At 34.4% G+C, this 22,829-nt stretch overlaps 1 protein-coding gene across 1 annotated transcript; it reads left to right on the top strand.

Moving 5' to 3' along the window:
• The first annotated feature begins 1,428 nt into the window (after positions 1-1,428).
• Positions 1,429-1,959, top strand: LOC109122617 (uncharacterized). Its single transcript, XM_019219889.2, has one exon. The coding sequence runs from the start codon at positions 1,429-1,431 to the stop codon at positions 1,957-1,959; it is 531 nt and encodes a 176-aa protein (XP_019075434.2).
• The last annotated feature ends 20,870 nt before the right edge of the window (positions 1,960-22,829 follow it).

The following is a 22,829-nucleotide window of genomic DNA, read 5'->3' as shown; positions in this document are numbered from 1 at the left end:
AGCACCAGAATCAATTATCCATGCACTATTAATAACAGGTGTAAAAGTATTTAAAAACTTACCACCATGATCTGTAGCGGCTACCAATGCAGAGGCTTTCTCAGCAACATTAGCCTTGTTTTTATTTCGGCAACAGTTGTAGTCGAGGTTTTCTTGGAATCCTTCTTCCATTGATCACGATTATTATCATTAATAACAAAGTGGTGATAGCCTAAACATGATCTAAAGGTCCAGGGTTCAAACCCTCGGTTCCTCATTGTTTTCCTAGTCATACCAAGAGTCGTTGCTTTGAAATTGTGGGATATCCAGACTGGTGGAATCAGTCTTATTGCAGTGAGTGCATTTGAAGGTTGACTTATCAATATTAGGGCTTGTCTTAGGATGGTTGATCGCTGTCGGACCACCATAGCGACAAAATATCCAGGATTTCAATTTCATGGCTCTGATACCATCTTCAAATTGATAAATGATAGTTTTTCATTAATTTTTTCATTCGCTCATGTACAGAGTATATATAGAGGGTAATCACCATTCTAAGAATGAGAAAGAATGATACAAGGAAAGAATGATATAAGGAAATAACAACTAATATCCTAATATATCAACTTTCCTAATATCTCAATATTCCTAATATCTCAATATTCATAATATCTCAATATTCCTAATATCTCAACTTTCCTAATATTTAAACATTCATAATATCTCAACACTAAATGATATAAGGAAAGAATGATATAAGGAAAACATTCCTAATATCTCAACAATATTAGTTTCCTCAAGGGGAAGTACTCGGAATTTGCTCATCTTCAACCCCAACTAACCCCAAAAAGGAACACTGTCCTCCACATTGCAACCCAGTTCGGTTAGCTGGCATGTGTAGAGTGGATCCTTGACTTTCATTCATGTTCACCTCTACTGCAGCAGCCCAATCTGAAAGGCGACACTCCACTTCACCTTGCTGCGAGAGAAGGCCATAGGGCGGTTGTGGAAGCTCTCCTTGATGCAAAAGCACTTCACTTAGAGATCGAAAGTGGCGTTGGAACAGACAAGGCGATGCTGAGGATCACCAATAAGGAGAAAGACACAGCCTTGCACGAGGCGGTGCGATATCATCACTCAAAAGTGGTGAAGTTATTGATTGAGGCAGACCCTCACTTCATCTATGGTGCTAACAGTACAGGCTACACTTCTCTTTACATGGCTGTAGAGAGAGAATATGAGGACTTGGTGGAAATAATCATAGACACCAGTCCTTCATCAGATCACAAAGGCATCGAGGGTAGAACAGCTTTGCATGCTACTGTACTCTGCCGTCACCAAGATAGTGCATATAAGGGCCTATAGTAATGCGTTAGGTTGTTCATTTTATAATTAATTTTCTTTAATATTCCTTGACCTCTCTTTCTTCATTTATTTATTTGATCAGCAATGACAAAGAAGATACTAGGATGGAAGCCAATGCTAATCAAAGAAGTGGATGAAAATGGCTGGTCTCCGCTTCATTGTGCTGCATACATGCGTGATGCCGCAATTACCAAGCAATTACTAGACGGATCATCACAAGACAAGTCTGTAATCTACCTTGGAATAAAAAATAGCAACAGAACAGCCCTTCACATTGCAAGTTACAATGGCTGTATGGACATAGTAAAGTTGCTGCTGTCACATGCTCCAGATTGTTGTGAGCAGGTTGATGAGAATGGCAATAATGTTTTTCACTTTGCCATGATGAAGAAGCACCCTTCTCATTTTGGTAGTGAGGTATTAATAAAGGATGGATTAAGAGTGAGAGGACTTGTAAATGAGAAAGATGCTCAAGGAGACACACCCATACACCTGCTTGCTTCTTTCGGAGTTAATGATGTAGATTTCATATTGGATGAAACGGTGGATAAGATGGAACGGAACAAAGAAAAGTTAAAAACGGAAATCAATAAGGAAATCAATAGATACCAATAAAATGATCAAATAATAAAACAAATCATGTATAAGGATAAAACAAAGTAGGAGTGAGATCATACCTTAATAGCAAGTAATAATGCGCTATCATGGAAACAAGGTTAGGTCAAGTATAACATCATCACATGCATATCAAAGAGCAAGACAAAGATCAAACAATATTCATTAAGTATAACAGTTGACAATAGAAAGAGAAAACTCATATGTAGAGCCCCCCAAAGCCCTATTGATTTTGTTATGAGTTAATTCTCATAAATTCCATTACTATGAAATTATGAAAATTTATTCATTTTTATATTTAAAATTTTGAAAATGGGAGCTTTGAAAATTAAACTTGAAATTTGGAATTTTGAAAATTTATTTGAAAATGGAAGTTTTGAAAATTAAATTTAAAAATTGGAATTTTAAAGAATTATTCAAAAATGAGAGTTTTGAAAATTAAATTTGAGATGAAAATTGGAATTTTGGAAAATCATTTGAAAATTGAAGTTTTGAAAATTAAATTTAAAAATTGGAATTTTAAAGAATTATTCGAAAATGAGAGTTTTGAAAATTAAATTTGAGATGAAAATTGGAATTTTGGAAAATCATTTGAAAATTGAAGTTTTGAAAATTAAATTTAAAAATTGAAATCTTGAAGAATTATTTGAAAATAGAAGTTTTGAAAATTGGAATTTTGAAAAATTATTTGAAGATTAAAGTTTGAAAATTGGAATTTTTGAAAATTATTTGAAGATTAAAGTTTTGAAAATTAAAATTGAGAATTGGAATTTTAGAAAATTATTTGAAAATGGAAGTTTTGAAAATTAAATTTAAAAAATTGGAATTTTGAAGAATTATTTGAGAATGGAAGTTTTGAAAATTAAATTTGGAAATTGAAATTTTGGAAAATTATTTCAAGATTAAAGTTTTGAAAATTGGAATTTTGGGAAATTATTTGAGAATGATTTTTTTTTTAAATTAAATTTGAAAATTGAAATTTTGAAAAATTATTTGAAAATGGAAGTTTTGAAAATTAAATTTGAGAATTGGAATTTTAAAAATTATTTGAAGACGAGAGTTTCGAAAATTAAGTTTGAGAATTGAGATTTTGAAAAGTTGTTTTAAAAAAAAAGTTTTGTAAATTAAATTTGAAAAGAGGGATTTTGAAAATGGATTTTTTTTAATTAAATTTTAAAAAGGGAAATTTTGAAAAATTACTTAAAATTTGATTTTTTTTTTTTAAATATATATTTGTCACGATGAAGGATTAAGAGGACGTGTGGCATCCATCTCGTTACAACAGCAAATCATGTGCTTACACCAAGGGCTTGGTGTAAACAAGCAATACATGCTCAACCAGTGGTGGAATTAATAATGAAAACAAGACAGTCTGCTTGTGACTTGTGAGGTGCTAGTAAGTAGTAACCATGTTCTTGATGAAATTCGAATGACCATGAGCATTAATATTTGATGGTCCCGAACTTCCATAAAGCAATATCAATGGTAATGCCGTAATGGTCCCAAACTTCCATAAAGCGATATCAATGGTAATAGAGTATGTCTAAGACCCAAGCATACTTGAATGGTCATTTATTCATTTCAGCGGCTTCTTTTTCAAACTACTCAATAATACACTTGTCAATACCTCCGAGCTTGTATATCAAATTACCAGTGGTGGTCGACTCGGACTTTTCTCAATAGTACGGTAATTTAAAAAAATTATTCTTAAAATATTGTAAGTGGCGATGGAGCCACGACCGGAGATTTCACCTTCGTCCTTGGAGCTAGCGCTGGAACCGCTGCTGGTGGAGAGGCGAGATGAGCCGGTGGAGGGGTAGCAGGTGGCGAAGTGGCCGGTGGTGGAGTTGCTGTTGGAGGGGTTGTCGGAAAGCTCCCCTGTTTTTCTCTAAAAAAAAAAATTGTCCTCTTTAAAAAAATCCCTTCCTCTCTCAATCCCAGCTCTCCCTTTCCTCCCCAAAAGTCTCAGTCCCCCTTCCGTTTTCCCTCTCTTCTCGGCTTTCTTGTCAACGTCCTCCCACCCGTTCCACTGCTCCTGCCATCATTCTCTGAAACACTCTATTCCCACCATGCTCTGTTCTCAGACGTCCCTCTCTCAACCACCACCATGGCAAGGTGGTGCTGTCTTTGGCCATGCGTCCCAGACTTGGCTCATCCGAAAACCAAAAAACCTAGCTGCCAGCTCTTCCCAGGGTGGTAAAAATATACTCCCCAGAGAGACTTTGACCAAAACGAGGGTCTACAACGGTGTTTTTAAATAACAGTTTTCACTTATTTTCTAATAAATGTTTTAAAAAATAATTATATAAATAATTAAAATAATTAAAAATAAAATATTAAATATAAAAAATTATTTTAAAAATACATTTAAAAACATTAAAAATATATTAAAAGTATTTCAAGTTTTCAAACAAATTTTTATCTTAGGCATCGACAACAACTTTTAAAAACTATTTTAAAAAATTATTTTTCAAAAAACAACTTACATTCTAGCCCTTTCCCAAGTTTCATGTCCCTATTCTTAATCATCGCTTAAATTTATTTGATGTACATTTTAATGTGGATTACTTTAAGAGATGGACATTTATGATTCCATACCCATATTTAAATTAAAAATTGAAAAAAAAAATGAGGAATAAGAACATAAACATGAATAAAGAAAAATTAAAACATAAATGGAAAGAAACCAACGGTTTTCATATTTCAATTTACAAAATTAACAAGCAAAACTCACCATATCTTGTTTTTCTACAATTAAACAAACAACATGTATGTGTTGCTTGTCGACATTGAAGTCACTAAAATCCACTGAAAAATCATAAAAAATATAACATATAATAATTATAAAAATTAATATTGTATTTATTATTTTTAATACAATTAGCAAAAATAATTTTGTATTTATAATTTTTAAGAACAATGAAGCTACCAAATATATTTAATATTTATAAAAATAAAAGACATAATTAGAATAATGCTTATATTTTTTTGGGTAAAATTCAATGAACTTATTTGATCATACAAGGGATTGTTAAGAATTGAATACGTGACCAAATATTTCTTTGCACTGTTTATGCATATGGATCCATCCAATGAGATGGGAAATTGTCATCAGCCTAACGTTTTGGCCAGCAGGCTATAAGAAGTATCAGCGTCTCCCAAGGTTGAGCTAAGAGCCACCCATTCCATGAAACAAGTGGTCAACTTGTTTCCCATCCTTGGCGCAAAATAGAACAGAGACTACTCATCAAACAACAATGGCCGATTCCACTACTTCCAGCCTTAACTTGGGTACAGAGTCCAATAAGGTTGGAGCTGAAGATGCTAGGGAAATCCAGATCACCAACCAGGCTGCAGCTGAAGATGGTAGCTTGACCCACATCACATTCATGGATCCTACAGAAGACGGTGACATGCATGTACTTGAGCAGTATGATATTCAAGTGCAACTAACCCCAAAAAAGAACTAAGTAATCCATGTTGTGGCCCAATTTGGTCAAACGGACTGCGTCAACGGGATCCTTCAACCGCGTTCTCCTTCATCACTATTGCAACAGCCCAATTAGGAAATACATTTTCTAAAATTTTTAGAAAAAAATATTTTCTAATCCTAGGTTTATTTTTTATTTATAAAAATAAGAAGAAATTTTTTTGATAGTATAACAAAAAGAAAAAACAATTTTTTTTGGATAATTTTTCAACTTTTACATTTACTTGTGAGTATAACTTTTTATTTTAAATTCAATTTATATAAATTAATTTTTTTTAAAAATAAATCTTTATTTCTCTAATCTTTACAAGCTAAAGAAAAAGAAAATCCTATTTGGACAAACAACTTTGAAAATACGGACTTAAAGATTTGAAGGAGCCACAAACACTTCTACCAAAACAATTATATTGCACATTTGTACCTCTATCTACTCCTTTTAACTCTTAGAATATAATTAGTAGTGTTTGAACATAGATACATCTACCACTTTCACCAAATCTTGTTTCATTTTTGTTTTTAGAAATAAGATTTTTTTTTGTAATTATATTATAATTAGATTTTTTTTAATGAGTTTTTATTGGGTTTGATGGTTTTTCCCATATTTGCACAAGAAACGATGATGTGGATTTGATAAAAACTATTAAGATTTGAGTGAATTGTGTGTTATATATATATATATATATTTGAATGTGAACCTAAGTGGAATGACAAATATGTACCCTGTTTTAATTATTTTGTTATAATATATTTCTACCTCCTGTTTTAATTTGACAAAACTTGGAGGATATTAATACTTACATCTTTGATAAAGGTGGGAGGGTTTTAAGATACTTTTATCATTTTGATATGGTATATATCTAGTTTTTATTAAGGATGAAAATATTAGTAATTATGAATATATCGGTATTTCGATTTTACGCATATATCAAATATATCATAAATATTTTGGAAAAAAAATATTGATAGGCTTAAAATTGATCAAAGTTTATAAAAATATAAGAAAAATTTCATAAAAAATAATTAGAAGTATAATATATATTTTAAAATTATTTTATTAAAGAATTTGATATCCGTATAATATGATTTATCATATTTGATAATAATATTGTATGTATCAATAAAAATATGAATTTTGTAAGTGTACATTTATTATTAAATTACATCAAATATTATTTCATAATACTATTATGATATTTGATTATAATATGTCTAATTTTAAAATATATATTAATATTAAAATTATGATTCATTTAATTTAATTGTATTAAATGATATAAAATAAATTATGATATATGTGCAAATTTTTAATATTTAATTAATCTATTAATGATATTAAAAACACTATGAAGAAAATTATCATGATAATTTTTATATTTTTGGTAATCAACTAAAAGAATTTTTTGCATTTAATTATAAAATAATTATAATGAATTTACTCTCTAAAATATTATTTTAATATTTTTTTTATATGATGACTTTGAATATACATTTAGTGCATCATATTCAACAAGGAACAAACTTGTCCTAGTGGTAAGGTGAGCTGAACCTCAAATCTTTTGTTTGGGATTTATCGCAAAATATCGTCGATTTTTTAGGATTTTTCCCGAAATTTCGCTAGAACGATATTTCTTCACCAAATATCATTTCCATAACCTCTGATACACGATATATTGGTAATATATCGTTGATATATCTCGATATTTTCTTCCATAGTCTTTATCGATATTAATATTTGAGATTGATTTATGTTTGAAATTTCACTTACTAATTAATTGGGTCCACTAAGAATGTGAACCTAAGCTAAAAGATACTATTCATCTCTAGAAAAACAATTGTTTTATTATGATATACTTCCAACTCTTGTTTTAACTTGAATGACAAAGTTTGGAGGATATTAACACATATATCTTGATAGAGGTAGTAGTGTTTTAAGATATTTCAACTATTATGTTTATTAACATTTTTTAGATTAATTTATATTTGAAATGCATATATATATACTCATAATTTAATAAATATAATTAAATTTTTTTAAAAATTTATATATTTTTAAATTATTTAATATTTATATAATGAAGGAAAATAAGTGAAATAACTTTTGAAGAAACATATACAAATAATTTATTAGTCTTAAATCTATTTTTTATTTTTATTTTTAGAACCAAACATAACCATATAGATCCACCAAGGCTTTGGGTCAATGCTTAAACAAAAGGGAACATATGACCAACACACATGTTATGGCTCCATCAACACGTTAAAAACAATGGGAAACAAAAAGGAAAGAAAGAAAAATGTTATTGAAATTCAATAATTTCTTTTTTCTAATTTGATTTACTCTTCTGTGTGAAATTTATATTTTTACTTATATCTCAATTTATAAGTCCCCAATTATTTATTTATTTTTGTTATAATATTAATCCTACACTATCCTTAAATATTGAATTTTTTTTAAAAGTTTTTTTATGTGTAAAAAATGGATGGAAACATATCATCAACACATAAAAAATTTGAACATATTCCAACCTATGATATAAAATTTTATGCTAATGCTATTTTTAGGATGAGTTTTTTCATCAATTCCTACGGAAAATCCTAATGGAAGAGCTAATTTGACATTTAAGAATTGGCTAGAGATGATATCACTTGAAAAGAAAAGAAGAAAACACTAGGGGCTCCATTGAGAGATTAACTGATTTTCATAATCTACTTAATTGGGTTAAAAATTTTTGGAACTTCTTCCCATTCTTTTTCCTTTAGTTTCTTTATGTCGGAAGGAATATTTATATTTAAGTTGAAGTTAACTTAAAAGCATTTTGATGCCAAGTTATGTAACTATTTCCTACCCGTTTCTTTATCCAAATGTCAACACTAAAGGACAAGTATTTCACTTTGTCCCCACAAGAAGTGAAAGAGAAACACAAAATTATAAATATTCTGCTTCAGCCCCACAAAAAGAAAACAGAAAACAATAATTAAAAGAGAAAATTCAATAACCGACAAATATTTCATTTCGTTCACACAAAAAAAAAAAGAAAATTCAATAATGGACAAATATTACTCTTCATCCCCACGAAAGAGAAAGAAAAAGAAGAATTGAAAGAGGTGAAAGAAAAAGAAAAATTAAAAGAGAAAATTCAATAACAGACAAATATTTCACTTCATCCCTATAAAAGGAAAAAAAAAAAAAAGAAGAGAAAATTCAGTAATGGACAAATATTATGCTTTATCCACACCAAAAGTGAGAAAAATAATAATTAAAAGAGAAAATTCTAACAAACAAATATTTGACTTGTCCCTTAAAAAAAATAAAAATCAATAATGGACAAATATTACCCTTCATCCCCCACCAAAAGAGAAAGAAAAATAATAATTAAAAGAGAAAATTCTAACAAACAAATATTCCACTTGTCCCTGATAAAAGAAAAAGAAAGCCATGGACAAAAATTACGCTTCATCCCCCACCAAAAGGAAAGAAAAAGAATAATTAAAAGAGAAAATTCTACCAAACAAATACTACACTCGGTCCCCACAAAAAGAAAAAGAAAAAAGAAAAAAAATCACAAAATAGACAACGAACAAAGAAACATGGACTTCTACGCCAAACAACTGTCCTTGGTACCATGCTTTATAAAGAAAATTAGGGAGATTAAATTGTGTTTTCATACACACATTTGAAAAAATCATATAACAATCTCAATTTAAAATTTTCAAATTGAATATATTTATCTAAAAATAATTCAGATTTTACATACTTTTTAGCAAATAGGTACTATTTTTAATAATATTAGTAATATCTTTGACTACCCTAAATGTTATCTTGATTTTAGAGTGCATCAAACTTGAATTACTTTTAAGGATTTTCATCATGTGATATTGTTAAATATGAGTATGGAAGCACACTTTTCCCTAGGAAAAAATATCTTGCAATCATGAAAATGGTTAACCTTTAGGTTTTCCTCTCTTTAGCATGTGTGATTATTAATAGTTTGGGCCTTAATATTGTATTTTGTAGAGATGATAAAGTTTGATACAATATGTCAACATGACTCAAACTTAACATGTTTTTTACAAGTTTGGACCAACTATAATTAAATTTGGATCAAAATTATGTTAGTCTGTATAACACATTTAATAAATATGTAGATTTTATATCAACCTACATAACACAAATTTGATTAGAATGGATTGATTTAATAATTTCACTAATTAACTTAATTATAACTTTAAACTATTTAACTCATCTTCGACTTATTTTAAATTAATTTATTTTTAAATAAATAGATGTATTAAATTATAAATATGTTTGACTGAGAAATTAATCATATAAGTGTATGCAATACCTAATTCAACCTAATTATTAAATAGAAAGACCTAATTACTAAATAAATTAAATGGGTTACATGATGCACTACCCATTTAATAAATAGATAGTATTTTGATTTATATTTTTAACACGATTATTATTCATGCTGGATAAGCTTTAAAATAACACAAACACCACCCACAAGCACAAATTACAATCCCTAGTATTTTGTGTTATTTTTGGAAGATGACATGATAAAATGGCTGATAATATGGTTGAAATTGCTTTAAACCACTAGAATTGTTGGTGGTGGTAAAAGCAGCTTAAATAATCGCTAAATTAGGATCGATGGAGTAATTTTTGTTAACAATAAGTTAATAAATACTCCAAGTGTACCATCTCAATTAAAGAACCAATCCAAAATGCAATTCGAATAAAATCGTGTATACCTTGACACAATTCTAATAAAAACACGTAATGTCTTTTGACTCGTGGTTTTTTACCCACTAATAAACCTAACGATCAATGTGAAACTTTTGACTCGAAGATCTAGGTTTTTTACCAATACTAAAATGAAATCTTAATTTTAGTACCAAGCATAAGCTTAAATCTCTCTCTAGCTAAAGAGTTATGCCACAGTGAGCTTATTCTCTATTGTATATAATGCAGTAGAATCAGGTGAGACACGTAAAATTAAGCCTTATCTCTAGGCTCCATCCAGACACGCAACCAAGAATGCAAAAGTGCAACGAAAAAGGAAAGAGGAGAAAAAGTTACAAATAAATTTGGGTTTAGTAAAAACATTCACTACTAATTATATAAATATTACCCACTTTTTATATATATATATATACAAACAACTTTCCCTTCCACATATGCTCTCTATATAGAATTTGAAGAGTTGATTATTACTTTGTTCCTCCAACGCCAATGGTGAATCAGTCCAGCTCCGAATCGCATAACCTTAACTTGGAAACCTTTTCAAGCCGAATTGAGATGTCGAACTAGATTGCAGCTTATGGCCAAACTGAGATCACCCACATGGATGCTGATTTGTGCGAGGCTTTGTAGGAAGGTGATATCAATATCCTCGAGAAAAAGTACTCAGAAGATCATCTTCAACTCCAAAGAACCCCAAAAAGGAACACTGTCCTCCACATTGCAGCCCAGTTCAGTTAGCTGGCATGCGTAGAGTGGATCCTTCACTTTCATTCATGTTCACCTCTACTGCAGAAGCCCAATCTGAAAGACGACACTCCACTTCACCTTGCTGCGAGAGAAGAGCATGGGCCGGTTGTGAGAGCTCTCCTTGATGCTGCAAAAGCACTTCACCTAGAGATCGAAAGTGGGGTTGGAACAGACAAGGCCATGCTGAGGATGACCAATAAGGAGAAACACACAGCCTTACATGAGGCGGTGCGGTATCATCATTCATAGATTGTGAAGTCATTGATTGAGGAAGACCCTGAATTTATCCACGGTGCTAATACTACAAGCCACACTCCTCTTTACATGACGACCGAGAAAGGATGTGGAGACTTGGTTGGTATAATTATAGGCAACACTCGGGCTTCACCATCTCACAGTGGCATAATGGGTAGAACGGCTTTGCATGCTTCTGTAATCCGTGAGGACCAAGGTAACATATACGCAGATCCTTTTCTTGAATCTTGATTCCTACATGGTTAGTTACTCATGCAATATATTGTTAGAGATCACGATCACCTGTAGGGGTCATGCTTTACTAGAGGGAATTTCTTAATTTTTTTTTCTCTGCTGTTTTTTGTTTTTTTTGTTGGTTCATTTGTTTATAAGAAATGGCAGCGAAGTTATTACAATGGAAGCCGGATCTAACAAAATAAGTGGATGCATGAAAATGGGTGGTCTCCCCTCACTGTGCTGCATACTTGGGTTGTACTAAAATTGTGGAGCAATTACTAGACAAATCATCAGATAAGTCTGTAACTTACCTCGCAATCAAAGATAGCAAGAAAACAGCACTTCACTTTGCAGCTAACCGCCACCATATAGAGACAGTAAAGCTTCTACTCTCACACTCTGCAGATTGTTGTGAGCAGGGAAATAATTTTCTTCACTTTGCCGCAATGAGCAAACGGCCTTTTGCTATTGATGGTTCGTTCTCGAATGACAATAAGTTAAGAGTGGGTTTGTTCCCGAATGACAATAAGTTAAAGAGTGGGAGGACATGTAAATGAGAAGGATACTAAGGGAGACACAGCCTTCCACCTGATTTCTTCTTGCCAATGTTATAATCCAGTTTCCTCAATGGACAATACAGTGGATAAAATGGCACTCGACGACGACAAGTTAACTACCCTAGACATTCTTTCAAGGGAAAACATTAAGTTGGGACAAAAGTTCGGGGTTAGCCTCCTAACTTAATATTTTTATTAGTTTATCTATTATTAATCATCCATTTTCCTTTGTTGTGAGAGAAGGTGGGAAAAGTTAAAAAGAAGTGCCGAAGGCCAAAATAGTGACAACAATTTTCTTGTGTTTTTATAAATAAAATTTCAGGCGGAACTGGTAAAACAATTGGAGGAATGGAAGAAAGTTGTTGTCGGACCCTTCAGTTGGCAAGGGACTATCAATAAAGACGAGGAGAATTCTAGTACTAGTTGCAAAACCCGACAAGACAATGGTGGTACTAATGAAAGCGAAGACATCATAGCAGGCAGAAGCTTTCGGTTACTTAGACTTAGAGACACACATCTGTAACATAAAGAGAGTAGGTAAAGACCATTTGATAGTGGCAGCACTTATAGCAACTGTAACCTTTGCAGCGGGTTTCACCTTGCCTGGTGGTTACAATGACAATGATGGGATGACAATTTTAACAAAGAAAGCAGCTTTCAAAGCATTTGTTGTGGCGGACACTATAGCCGTGACGCTCTCTGTATCTCCAGCGTTTGTTTATTTTCCTATATTGTCGCATAGGAACGAGGAACTAATCGGAGAACACTTAACCACAGAAGCTTTTCTCACTATGTTTGGTATGGGAGCAATGGTGGTTGCATTCATGACGGGCATATACGCTGTGTTACCACTTTCCTCTGGGCTTCCAATCGTTACTTGTATCATCTGTTGCTTCTTTCTCCTTGCATTTTATTTTGTATTTAGACAACTTAGAAAAGCTATTAGGCAATAGTGGGACCTTATGTTTTCAATTTTACAGTTGGGCAAATAGCAGATCTTGGGGTGCGGTAAGAATGCCTTTTCTTCCAGCACTAGAAATAATTTTCTTTTAAGCCTGCTTTGTAATTATTATTATTATTATTTGCTTTTTTAACCTTTTCTCAGGATGTGCTAATTGTTCTATTTGCAATTGGTAAGATCCAATTGTCTTTATGGGAGTGAAATTATTAATTTACATATCCAAATATCCAATAATTGCAAATTCAAATCCAAATGTCCCACCAAACCTACAAGTACTCCATTCTCCCCTTGGTGAGTACAAATGGGGGCTAATCTCACTCAAGGAATACACAAAAATTCAAGTTATTACCCATTCATTTCAAAAGAAAAGAGAAGTATAAACAAGCTGGCAACTTCACTTGCAACTAGCTAGGGAGCTCATCAATTTTATTTTCTTTAATTTAAATCATCCTCCAAAAAATGAATAAAACAAATTAAGGATTATTTCTTGTTATTGTCTAACATTTAAATGAAATTTTACAGTTCTTTTAAGTTTTGTCATGAGCTAGTGTAGCTATTTCTTTTTGTTTTCTTACATCCAACCTATCAATTATTGCAAAAGTATTGTATCCAAATGTTCCCACCATATCAGCAAATACTCCTTCTAGCCTAGAAAATAAAAAAGAAAAAGGGAGAAAGAGAGAAAAAAAAAAAAGCTGATCTACACACTTCTTAAGCAAAGCTGCAGAAGTGAAAAATGGACTAGCAACTTTAGCTACTACCAGTGAGCTCAATCATTTAAAAAATAAAAATAAAAATTAATTCATTCTCTCAAAATTAAATAAAAATTGAAGAATCCTTCCTTTATCTTTTTCATTTTAGTCTTTTTCCTTTTTTTTTTTTCCTTTTGTATTGTTCTTGTGACATCCAAATGAAATGTTAAACATAAATAGAGAAAAATTAAAACATAAATGGACAGAAATTAACTCCCTATGAGTCCCACATATATATAATCTTATAGATGTATAACGATCACATCTCATAATTATATACATACATACATATATATATATATATAATTCATAAGTATTTAAAAAGGAAAAAAATGTATCAAATTTTCTTGTAATTCAAAAAATGTTAACGGTATACTACCTATAAATAGTGGAGTGACTAGTCTTGTTCATTGTTGATGATTTTCGCATAGTGAATGTATTAGTGTGTATTATTAAACATTGAACATAATCCATAAAGAGTTGTGATTAAATGACTATTGACTTGACTTCTCCAATATACTATGTTGCTGGGTTATAATCTTGAGAGATTATTGTACTAGAGTTTAGGTTATTAGTGGTTTTGACCTATGGGTGAAATCTCAAAGTAATCATATTTTTCCTATGAATTAGGTTATTGGTAGTTTAAGCATGTAATAAGAAATACTCTTGAGAAAATAAAGGCTAATCTTTAAAAGAGAAAACACCCAAGAGGGGGGGGGGGGGGGGGGGGGGGGGGGGGGGGTGAATTGGAATTAAAAAAAATCTTTTTAAACACATAACAAATTTTAGCACAAAATAAGCAAATAAAAAGAGATAAGGTAAGAGAAATCAAATTCAGGTTTTATAGTGATTCGACACTTCCTTACCTACGTCCACTCTCCTCAGGCTCCTAACTGAGTGAGAGTTCTACTAACTTGAAGCTTCAACCAAACTTTTAATCACCTTTACACTTGGATTCCGACTCCAATGAGTTCTTACACAATCTCTTCAAGTTTCAACTCACTTAAAGACTTTAACACTCAATTTACAAATATGAATCTCTTAACCTAGCTCAACAATAGTTCAAATACAACTCAAGGCTAGGATGAATCACAAAAGGGCACTAAACGATATGCAAGTGAAGATTTAATGCACCAAGAAAGAAATGAGAGCTTTTAAGGCAAGAACAAGTGGGTAGACAAATAAATCCAGGTGTTCTCTTGCTCATAAATGAAGTGAAACTCTTTATTTATAGCTCTAACCTCGAGAGCCAAGAAAACCAAAAAGTAGCCTCAACTGGTCGAGTTGGGGGTCAATTGGTTCATTAGCCGTTGGAGTATTTAATGCTTTGGCAGGTTATCGTTGCTTCAATCGAACCTCGACCAGAGGTCAACCGGGAAGGCAAATACCTAAACCAGAAATAAAATTCTACTGGAATAAAGAAAGTGTTTTTTGCATTCCTCGATTGGACCTCGACTGGGAATAGGGAACTGGTTGATCGGTACCCTGGCCGATTGAGCCGGTTGGCCAGTGCCTCGATCGGTTTACCATTTTTTGCCCAAAAACCTATCTTTCTCTGTTTTTTTTCTCTTCAGACACTTAGGCAAGGTCTTTAGGTAAATTAATATGTCAATTTTGAAATGTTTTGCCTAAGGCACATTTGATAAAACTTGGGTTTTGATGGAAATGTAACTTTAAAGAATAAACCAAGTTTTTGAAATATGCATGAAATGATATGTAAAACCTAAGTGCACCCATGCATTCATCTTAAATTTGTTTCCTATGATTAAAGGTCTTCCAAAAGTCTTGATCTTGCATCCATTAAGTCATTTGATGAATTTTCAAATTAATACTTGAAATTCTTTATAATTCAAATCAATTAGTAACTTAACCATGGTTTGTTATGATCAAAACCTGATTAGGAGAACCCTTGGGCTAACAATCTCCCCATTTTTTATGATGACAAACCTTGGTTATCTAGGAGAAGAAGAATCTCCCCCTCAAACCAATCATGGGTCAACAATCAAAATTTACGAAGTTAAACCAAGATAATCAAGACATGCTAGAGAGAAACAGTTTAAGTCATGAAACATATAAGCATATCATATATAAGTCAAATGTATCACAATCCAACATTTACAATCCAAGTGATGATATGATAATGTAAGTGCAATGGTGATGATATGGATGTAAGTCTCCTAGATCCTAAAATATCTCCCCTTTTTGGCAACATAAAAAATAGAATAAATGGGGTCTCTACGAAATCAAGGCTAAGGAGGTGGAAATGCAAACACAGAGCGCATGTAAGCCATCATCTCCTCATGTTGACTCTCCAGACGATCCTCAATGTGCTTAATCCTCTACTAGAGATGCTCAAATTGTGAGGTGAAGACAGCCTGATAATGATCTATACGATCCTCAATACACTCAAATCGAGAAGTGAAGCCAGACTGATACTGATCCATGCGATCCTTCATGGAGTAGAACCAAGTATCACTGACTACAACAAGCTCCTCCATGCGAGTGCCTAGAGAGCTAATTTGAGTAGATAGATCTATCCAAGGAGCATGGTTAGGAGCGAGAAGTGCCTGATGAGGTGGTATCTCAATGTGATGAGGCTTAGTGAATGTCGGTTAAGTAGATGGACCCACTATATAAGTCGGCTTAGACATCATCGGCTCATAAAAGGTAGCCTCAAATTGAACACCCTCTGACTGGAGTGGATGAATGTCAAGCTCGGGCTCTCTCTACTGAAAGCTACTCCGAGGGTTTATTTCACTCTCCATCTCTCGTATCTTGGCCTCTTCCCCAACTTCGAGATGCACTTGCCCCTATCTCTAAGCCTTTGCAAGTGCTATCTCTATTTTCCTTACCCAAGAACCATCAAGAGCCTTCTCAAATTTCACTGGCCCCATCGATCGATCATCATACGTGTCATAAGCACAAGGGGCCTCAAAGTCTATCTCTCTGCTCAAGTCAATGCCAATATCCTTCAACACTCTGGTGAGAAAGCGACCATAGGGGAGTACGAGGGTCGTGCTGTCGTAACATGAGATCATGTGCATCATCATTAAGTACACCAAGTGGATCCGTCTTCTAGTAAGAAACGAGTCAATGAAGAATGCCTCATAATAAGAGACCTCGTCTTGGTGTTCGCCCCATGGTAGAAGGATAGAGCATATCATGTGGTGTAGTACTCTTCAAATGATGGTCAAGTTGTGGGTCTAGTGTTTTTCCATCCCTTAGGTGTCTACAAGTTCGTAAATCCTTTGAATAGCCTCTCTAGGCTCAAATCTCGGAACAGTAGGCCAAATCTTGGACTTGTACACTCTGAGTCCAATCGGAGCAATATAAAAAATGCAGCAGATGCTCTCTGGGTCCAGACGGATCTCGACTCCTCTAACAGTAGAAATAATTGGGCTACCCAATCCATAAGTTTTCCTCGAGTAAAACGCTCGCACCAAAGTCGGGAAAATCGAACCTGAAAAATTCACCACGGGCAACCAACCCATCCTAGTGAAAATTCCCTTGAATCCAAAATACTGAAGTTGGGAAAAAATAATATTTCTTCCCGAAACTACTTTTCTTTGAGCAAAGTGTTGCTTGTGCCGCTAGTAGTCCTCCATGGAACTGAACAAAGCGGTGTCAAACCTTGCCTTTCAGTGAGCCTTTGGCTAAGATGGTTGAGACAGCTTAGCTAGGTGCTTGTCTTATGCCCTAGAGGCAGCCAACTCTCATCTAGGAGCCATAAGAAAGAATGAAACAATGGAAAATGGGCTGGTAGAGAGAGAAACATTCACAACTGAAACCCTAAGCACCTGGAAATGGAGAGGAAGCTGACTGTGACACGCAAGAGGAAGAGAATGCAATCAAAAACCAAAACCCTAGCCTTCGATCTTCCCAAAAATCCAATCCAAAGCCTTCAGTTTGCTGCTATGACCTCAAAAATCACTCTTTGACAATTGAATCGGCAGAGCTCTTGAAGAACTAGAGGAAACAGGCGAGAAAATGAAGCGCGAGAGTCACTTAAAAGCCCTAACCCCGATCAACCGATCGATCAGTCCTGGTCCTGATCAACCGCTTGGTCAACGAGGTCAACGCTTTGACTTTTCAATTTTTGTGCATTTTCTCGTTCTGTGGTCTCCCCCTTGCCCTTTTTAGTTGAAATTCCCAATTTTTGATGCTCAATGCCAAAAGAATTTTGATTTTTGGTCCAAAATTTGACCATTTTCAAAGTATATGTCTATATGATGCATATGACATGAAATTCATGCAATCAGAAGGTGTATTCATTAAGAAATTATTAAGCAATTATTAGATTATAAAGAAATTACCCCTAGTTGTCTTCTAATGTTAACAAATTGTTCTTCACTTAGAGGTTTTGTAAAGATATCGACAAGTTGATCTTTTGTGCTTACAAACTCAAGTGTTATGTCACCCTTTTGTGCATGATCTCTAAGAAAATGATGTCTAATTTCTATATGCTTAGTCTTAGAGTGTTGCACGGGATTTTTTGATATACTTATGACACTAGTATTATCACATTTAATAGGAACATGCTCAAAAGATAAATTAAAATCACTAACTGTTTGTTTCATCCAAAGGATTTGTGCACAACATAAACCGGCTGCTATGTATTCGGCTTCCACTGTTGACAAAGCTACCGAATTTTGCTTCTTACTATGCCTTGAAACAAGTGAGTGTCCTAAGAAGTGACAAGTGTCACTAGTGTTTTTTCTTTCAACCTTACAACCGGGAAAATCGACATCCGAAAATCCAATTAATTCAAAGTTATCACTCTTAAGATACCATAAGCCTATGTTCATTGTCCCTTTCAAATATTTAAGAATTCTTTTTACGACACTTAAGTGAGATTTTTTAGGACAAGATTGAAATCTAGCACACAAGTATACACTATACATAATGTCGGGTCTACTAATGGTCAAATATAGCAAAGAACCTATCATGCCTCTATACATAGTAGACTCAATGGATTTACTTTTCCCATCCTTATCTTGATGGATGAGCTCATTGGAGTCTTCATTGTTTTGGTTTCTTCCATGTTGAACCTTTTGAGAAAATCTCTTATGTACTTTGCTTGATTGATGAAGGTTCCTTCCTTTAGTTACTTGATTGAAATCCAAGGAAGAAGTTGAGTTCTCCCATCATGCTCATTTCGAACTCACTATGCATGCACTTAGAAAATTCTTCACAAAGAGAGACATTAGTAACACAAAAAATGATATCATCAACATATATTTGAACTAAGAGCATATCATTTTCTTTGGTTTTTATGAAAAGAGTTATGCCAATTTTTTCCATTTTAAAACCCTTTTTTAAAAGAAATTTATTCAATATTTCATACCAAGCTCTAAGTGCTTGTTTAGACCATAAAGTGCATTTTTAAGTTTAAAAATATGGTTAGGAAATTTAAAACTTTGAAAATTAGGTGGTTGTTTAACATATACTTCTTCATTTATCAAACCATTTAAAAAAGTTGTGGACCCTTCCTCGATCCACCAACCGGTGCGACTCGCAAATTAAAACAATAATCGTATGTGTAAAGAAAAAAAAAAGTTTTCGAGTTTTGAAAAATCCTTCCCCGATGAGGAACGGTTTTGTTTGGAGTCGCCATTTACTTTTTATTCTTATTTTTGAAATGAGGAAAATTAAATAAGAACAAAAACCCCTTAATGACTTTAGTTAAGAAAAAGCGGTCTGCGAAACTAGATTTTTGGGTCCAGGGATCAGGTTACCTATTAGGAAGGTACCTCATGCGAGGTAACACCCTTCTAGGTTCGGGATCCGGTCTCTACTAGTGAATTGGGTACATTGAAGCATATGGGTCAAAGATCAGTCAATTTCCCCCAATTACATAGATGACAGGACTCATGCAATCTTAGTTGATATTTAGCACGCATAGGAAATTAATAACGAGAACAAAGTTGTGTACCTAAGGTCCCCAGCCATGCGTTGCAAGAAAGGGTTAGTCAATAAGCACAAGCACACAATATATTCAAATTTCAAATTTATTAAAAGTTTCAGCCATGACCAAACCATATATATGTAATCTTTAGGTTTTATTCAATGGCCACCAAGCGCAGCCATGACTCAGGACTACGTGGCTAAAATTTAGTTACTCCCATTCCATTAGTTTTCAGCTGAGAACTAACCTCTTTCCCGTTTGAGCTTCTACCTCTAATAACCGGAATTTTGGAAACTTTGGAAATTTTTGAAAATGACACTAAAAAATTGAATCCGGACTTTTGCAACTTTGGAAATTTTTGAAAATTGATGCAAAAAAAAAACTAAATTTGGACTTTGAGAATTTTGGAAATTTTTGGAAATAGATGCTAAAAAAATAAATCTAGACTTTTCAAAACTTTAGAAATTTTTGGAAATGACACTAAAAAATTAAATCCGAAATTTTTGAAACTTTTGAATATTGACACTAAAAAAAATAAATCTGGACTTTTCAAAACTTTTGGAAATTGATGCTAAAAAACTAAATCCAGACTTTTCAAAACTTTTGAAAATTTTTGGAAATTGATACTAAAAAAATAAATCTGGCGCTACTAGCAAATTAAAACAGTAATGTGAGTGTGGAGAAAAAGTGTGGTCTTTGAGTTTTGAAAAATATGTCCCCGATGAAGAACGGTTTTTTGTTTGGAGTTGCCACTTACTTTTTATTTTTATTTTTGAAATGAGGAAAATTAAGTAAGAACAAAAACCCCTTAATGACTCCAATTAGGAAAAAGCGGTCCGCGAAACTAGATTTCTGGGTCCGGGGATCAGGTTATCTATTAGGAAGGTACCTGATGCGAGGTAGCACCCCTCTAGGCCCGAGATCCGGTCTCTATTGGTGAATTGGGTACATCGGAGCATATGGGTCGAAGATAAGTCAATTACCCCAGGTTACATAGAAGATAGAACTCATGCAATCTTAGTTGATATTTAGCACGCACATGAAATTAATAACCAGAACAAAGTGCTCCCGACTTAGATGAGCTTCAAGAGCTTTAACTGAACTGAAATCTTTATGGAGACCCTAACTCCTGACCTGTAGCATGATATGAACCAAGGAATTAGCCACGACGGCATTTCATAATGGACTAAACACTCACTAAATCGAACCATAAATGAACTCATGTGAGGTTCGAAAATTGATTATGCCCAACAAGGGCTCCATGGTCGTGATATACATAAATTGGGTGCAGGCGACACCCCCAAGATACATGCAAGTGACAAAGGACAAAGTTGAGGGTCTACAAATATGCCCTTCTTTAGTAGAGTGAATGAACAAATGGTTCATGAGCACGAAGCGCTAGTGATGAATGAGTAGAAATAAACTCTAGTGAAGAAATCAAAGGCCAACAATTTTGTCATCACACAACAATACCGAAGTCCAAAAGAGCTAGGTCCCAATGACTAAGGACTAAGGGATCCGGACGTGATGCCAGAGAACCATTAAAAAGACAAGGGATCCGAGCACGATGTCAGAAAGCCACTAAAATGATAAGGGATTCGGACACGATGCCGGAGATCCGTCGAAACAAAAAGGGATCCGGACACGATGTTGAAGAGTCGCTGAAAAGAAAAAGGATCCGAACACAATGCTAAAGAGCCAGTGAAAAGATAAAAGGATCTGGACACGATGCTGGAGAGCCGCTGAAAAGATAAAGGGATCCTGGAACGATGTCAGAGAGCCGTCGAAAAGATAAAGAGATTCAGACACGATGTTAGAGAGCCGTTGAAAAGAAAGAGGATTCGAGCACAATGTCGGAGAGCCATCGAAAAGAAAAAGGATCCTGACACGATGACGGAGAGCCGTTGAAAAGACAAAGGGATCCAAGCACGATGCTGCAGAGCTGTTAAAAAGATAGGGGATCTGGACACGATGCCGGAGAGCCGTTGAAAAGAAAAAGGATCCGGACACGATGCCGGAGAGTCGTTGAAAAGATAAAGGGATCCGGACATGATGCTGGAGAGCCACTGAAAAGATAAAGGGATCTGGGCATGATGTCGGAGAGTCATCGAAAAGATAGGGGATTTGGGCACAATGCTGGAGAGCCGTCGAAAACTATAGGGGATCCAAACGCGATGTCGAAGAGCCGCTGAAAAGATAAAGAGATCCAAACACGATGCCGGAGAGCCGCCGAAACGAAAAGGAACTTAGGCACGATGTCGAACATCCACCAAAACGATAGGGGATCCGAACACGATGTTGGAGAGCCGTCGAAACTATAAGGGATCTGGACACGATGTCGGAGAACCGCCGAAAAAAAAAGGATCCGGACGCGATGTCGAAGAGCAATCGAAAAGATAAAAGGATTTGGACATGGTGCTGGAGAGTCACCGAAAAGATAGGGGATCCAAACACGATGCCGGAGAGTCGCTGAAAAGATAGGGGATTCAGACACGATGTCGAAGAGCCTTTGAAACTGTAGAGGATCCGAACACGATGCCAGAGAGCCTCTAAAACTATAATGGATCTAGACACGGTGCTGGAGAGCCGCCGAAAAGATAGGGAATCTGGACATGATGCCGGAGAGCCGCCAAAAAGATAGGGGATCCAAACACGATATTGAAGAGCCTAAAAAACTATAGGGGATCCACACACGATGCCGGAGAATCGTCGATACTATAGGGGATCCAGAAACGATGCCAGAGAGCCATTGAAACTATAGGGGATCCGACCACGATGCCGGAGAGTCGCCAAAAAAAAAAAGGATTCAGACACGATGTCGAAGAGCTGTTGAAAATATAGGGGATCCGAACATGATCCCGGAGAGCCGCCAAAACTATAGGGGATTCGGACACGATGCCGGAGAGCCGTCGAAATGAAAAGGGGTCCGGACATGATGCTGGAGAGCTGCCAAAAAGATAGGGGAGCAAATAACTCAAAGAGAGAGAGGGTATGCCCTAGTATGACTTCTAGGAAATACTAATAAATGACTCGAATAAGTAAGTAATCAAACACCTAAATCACGTTGAAATAAGGGGGAGTGCCATTGCAAGATGATACACAAACATCAGGGATCAACGGGAGGTGGAAAGAGAAGGGGGTATGCTTCAGTCTAGGATATCAATACCATGTCGAAAAGGGGGGGATATTCCCCAGTCTAGGATATCTATACCATGTCAAAATCCCGTAATTGCACATGCG

This window comes from Vitis vinifera, chromosome 5 (assembly GCF_030704535.1).
Source record: "Vitis vinifera cultivar Pinot Noir 40024 chromosome 5, ASM3070453v1".
Taxonomy (NCBI): Eukaryota; Viridiplantae; Streptophyta; class Magnoliopsida; order Vitales; family Vitaceae; genus Vitis; species Vitis vinifera.
Note: the sequence above shows the minus strand (reverse complement) of the source record. Positions and strands in the feature narration are given on the sequence as shown.

What these genes read in the sequence shown, in the direction of transcription:
- LOC109122617 (XM_019219889.2), top strand. Translation starts at nt 1,429, where the DNA reads ATGACAAAGAAGATACTAGGATGGAAGCCAATGCTAATCAAAGAAGTG.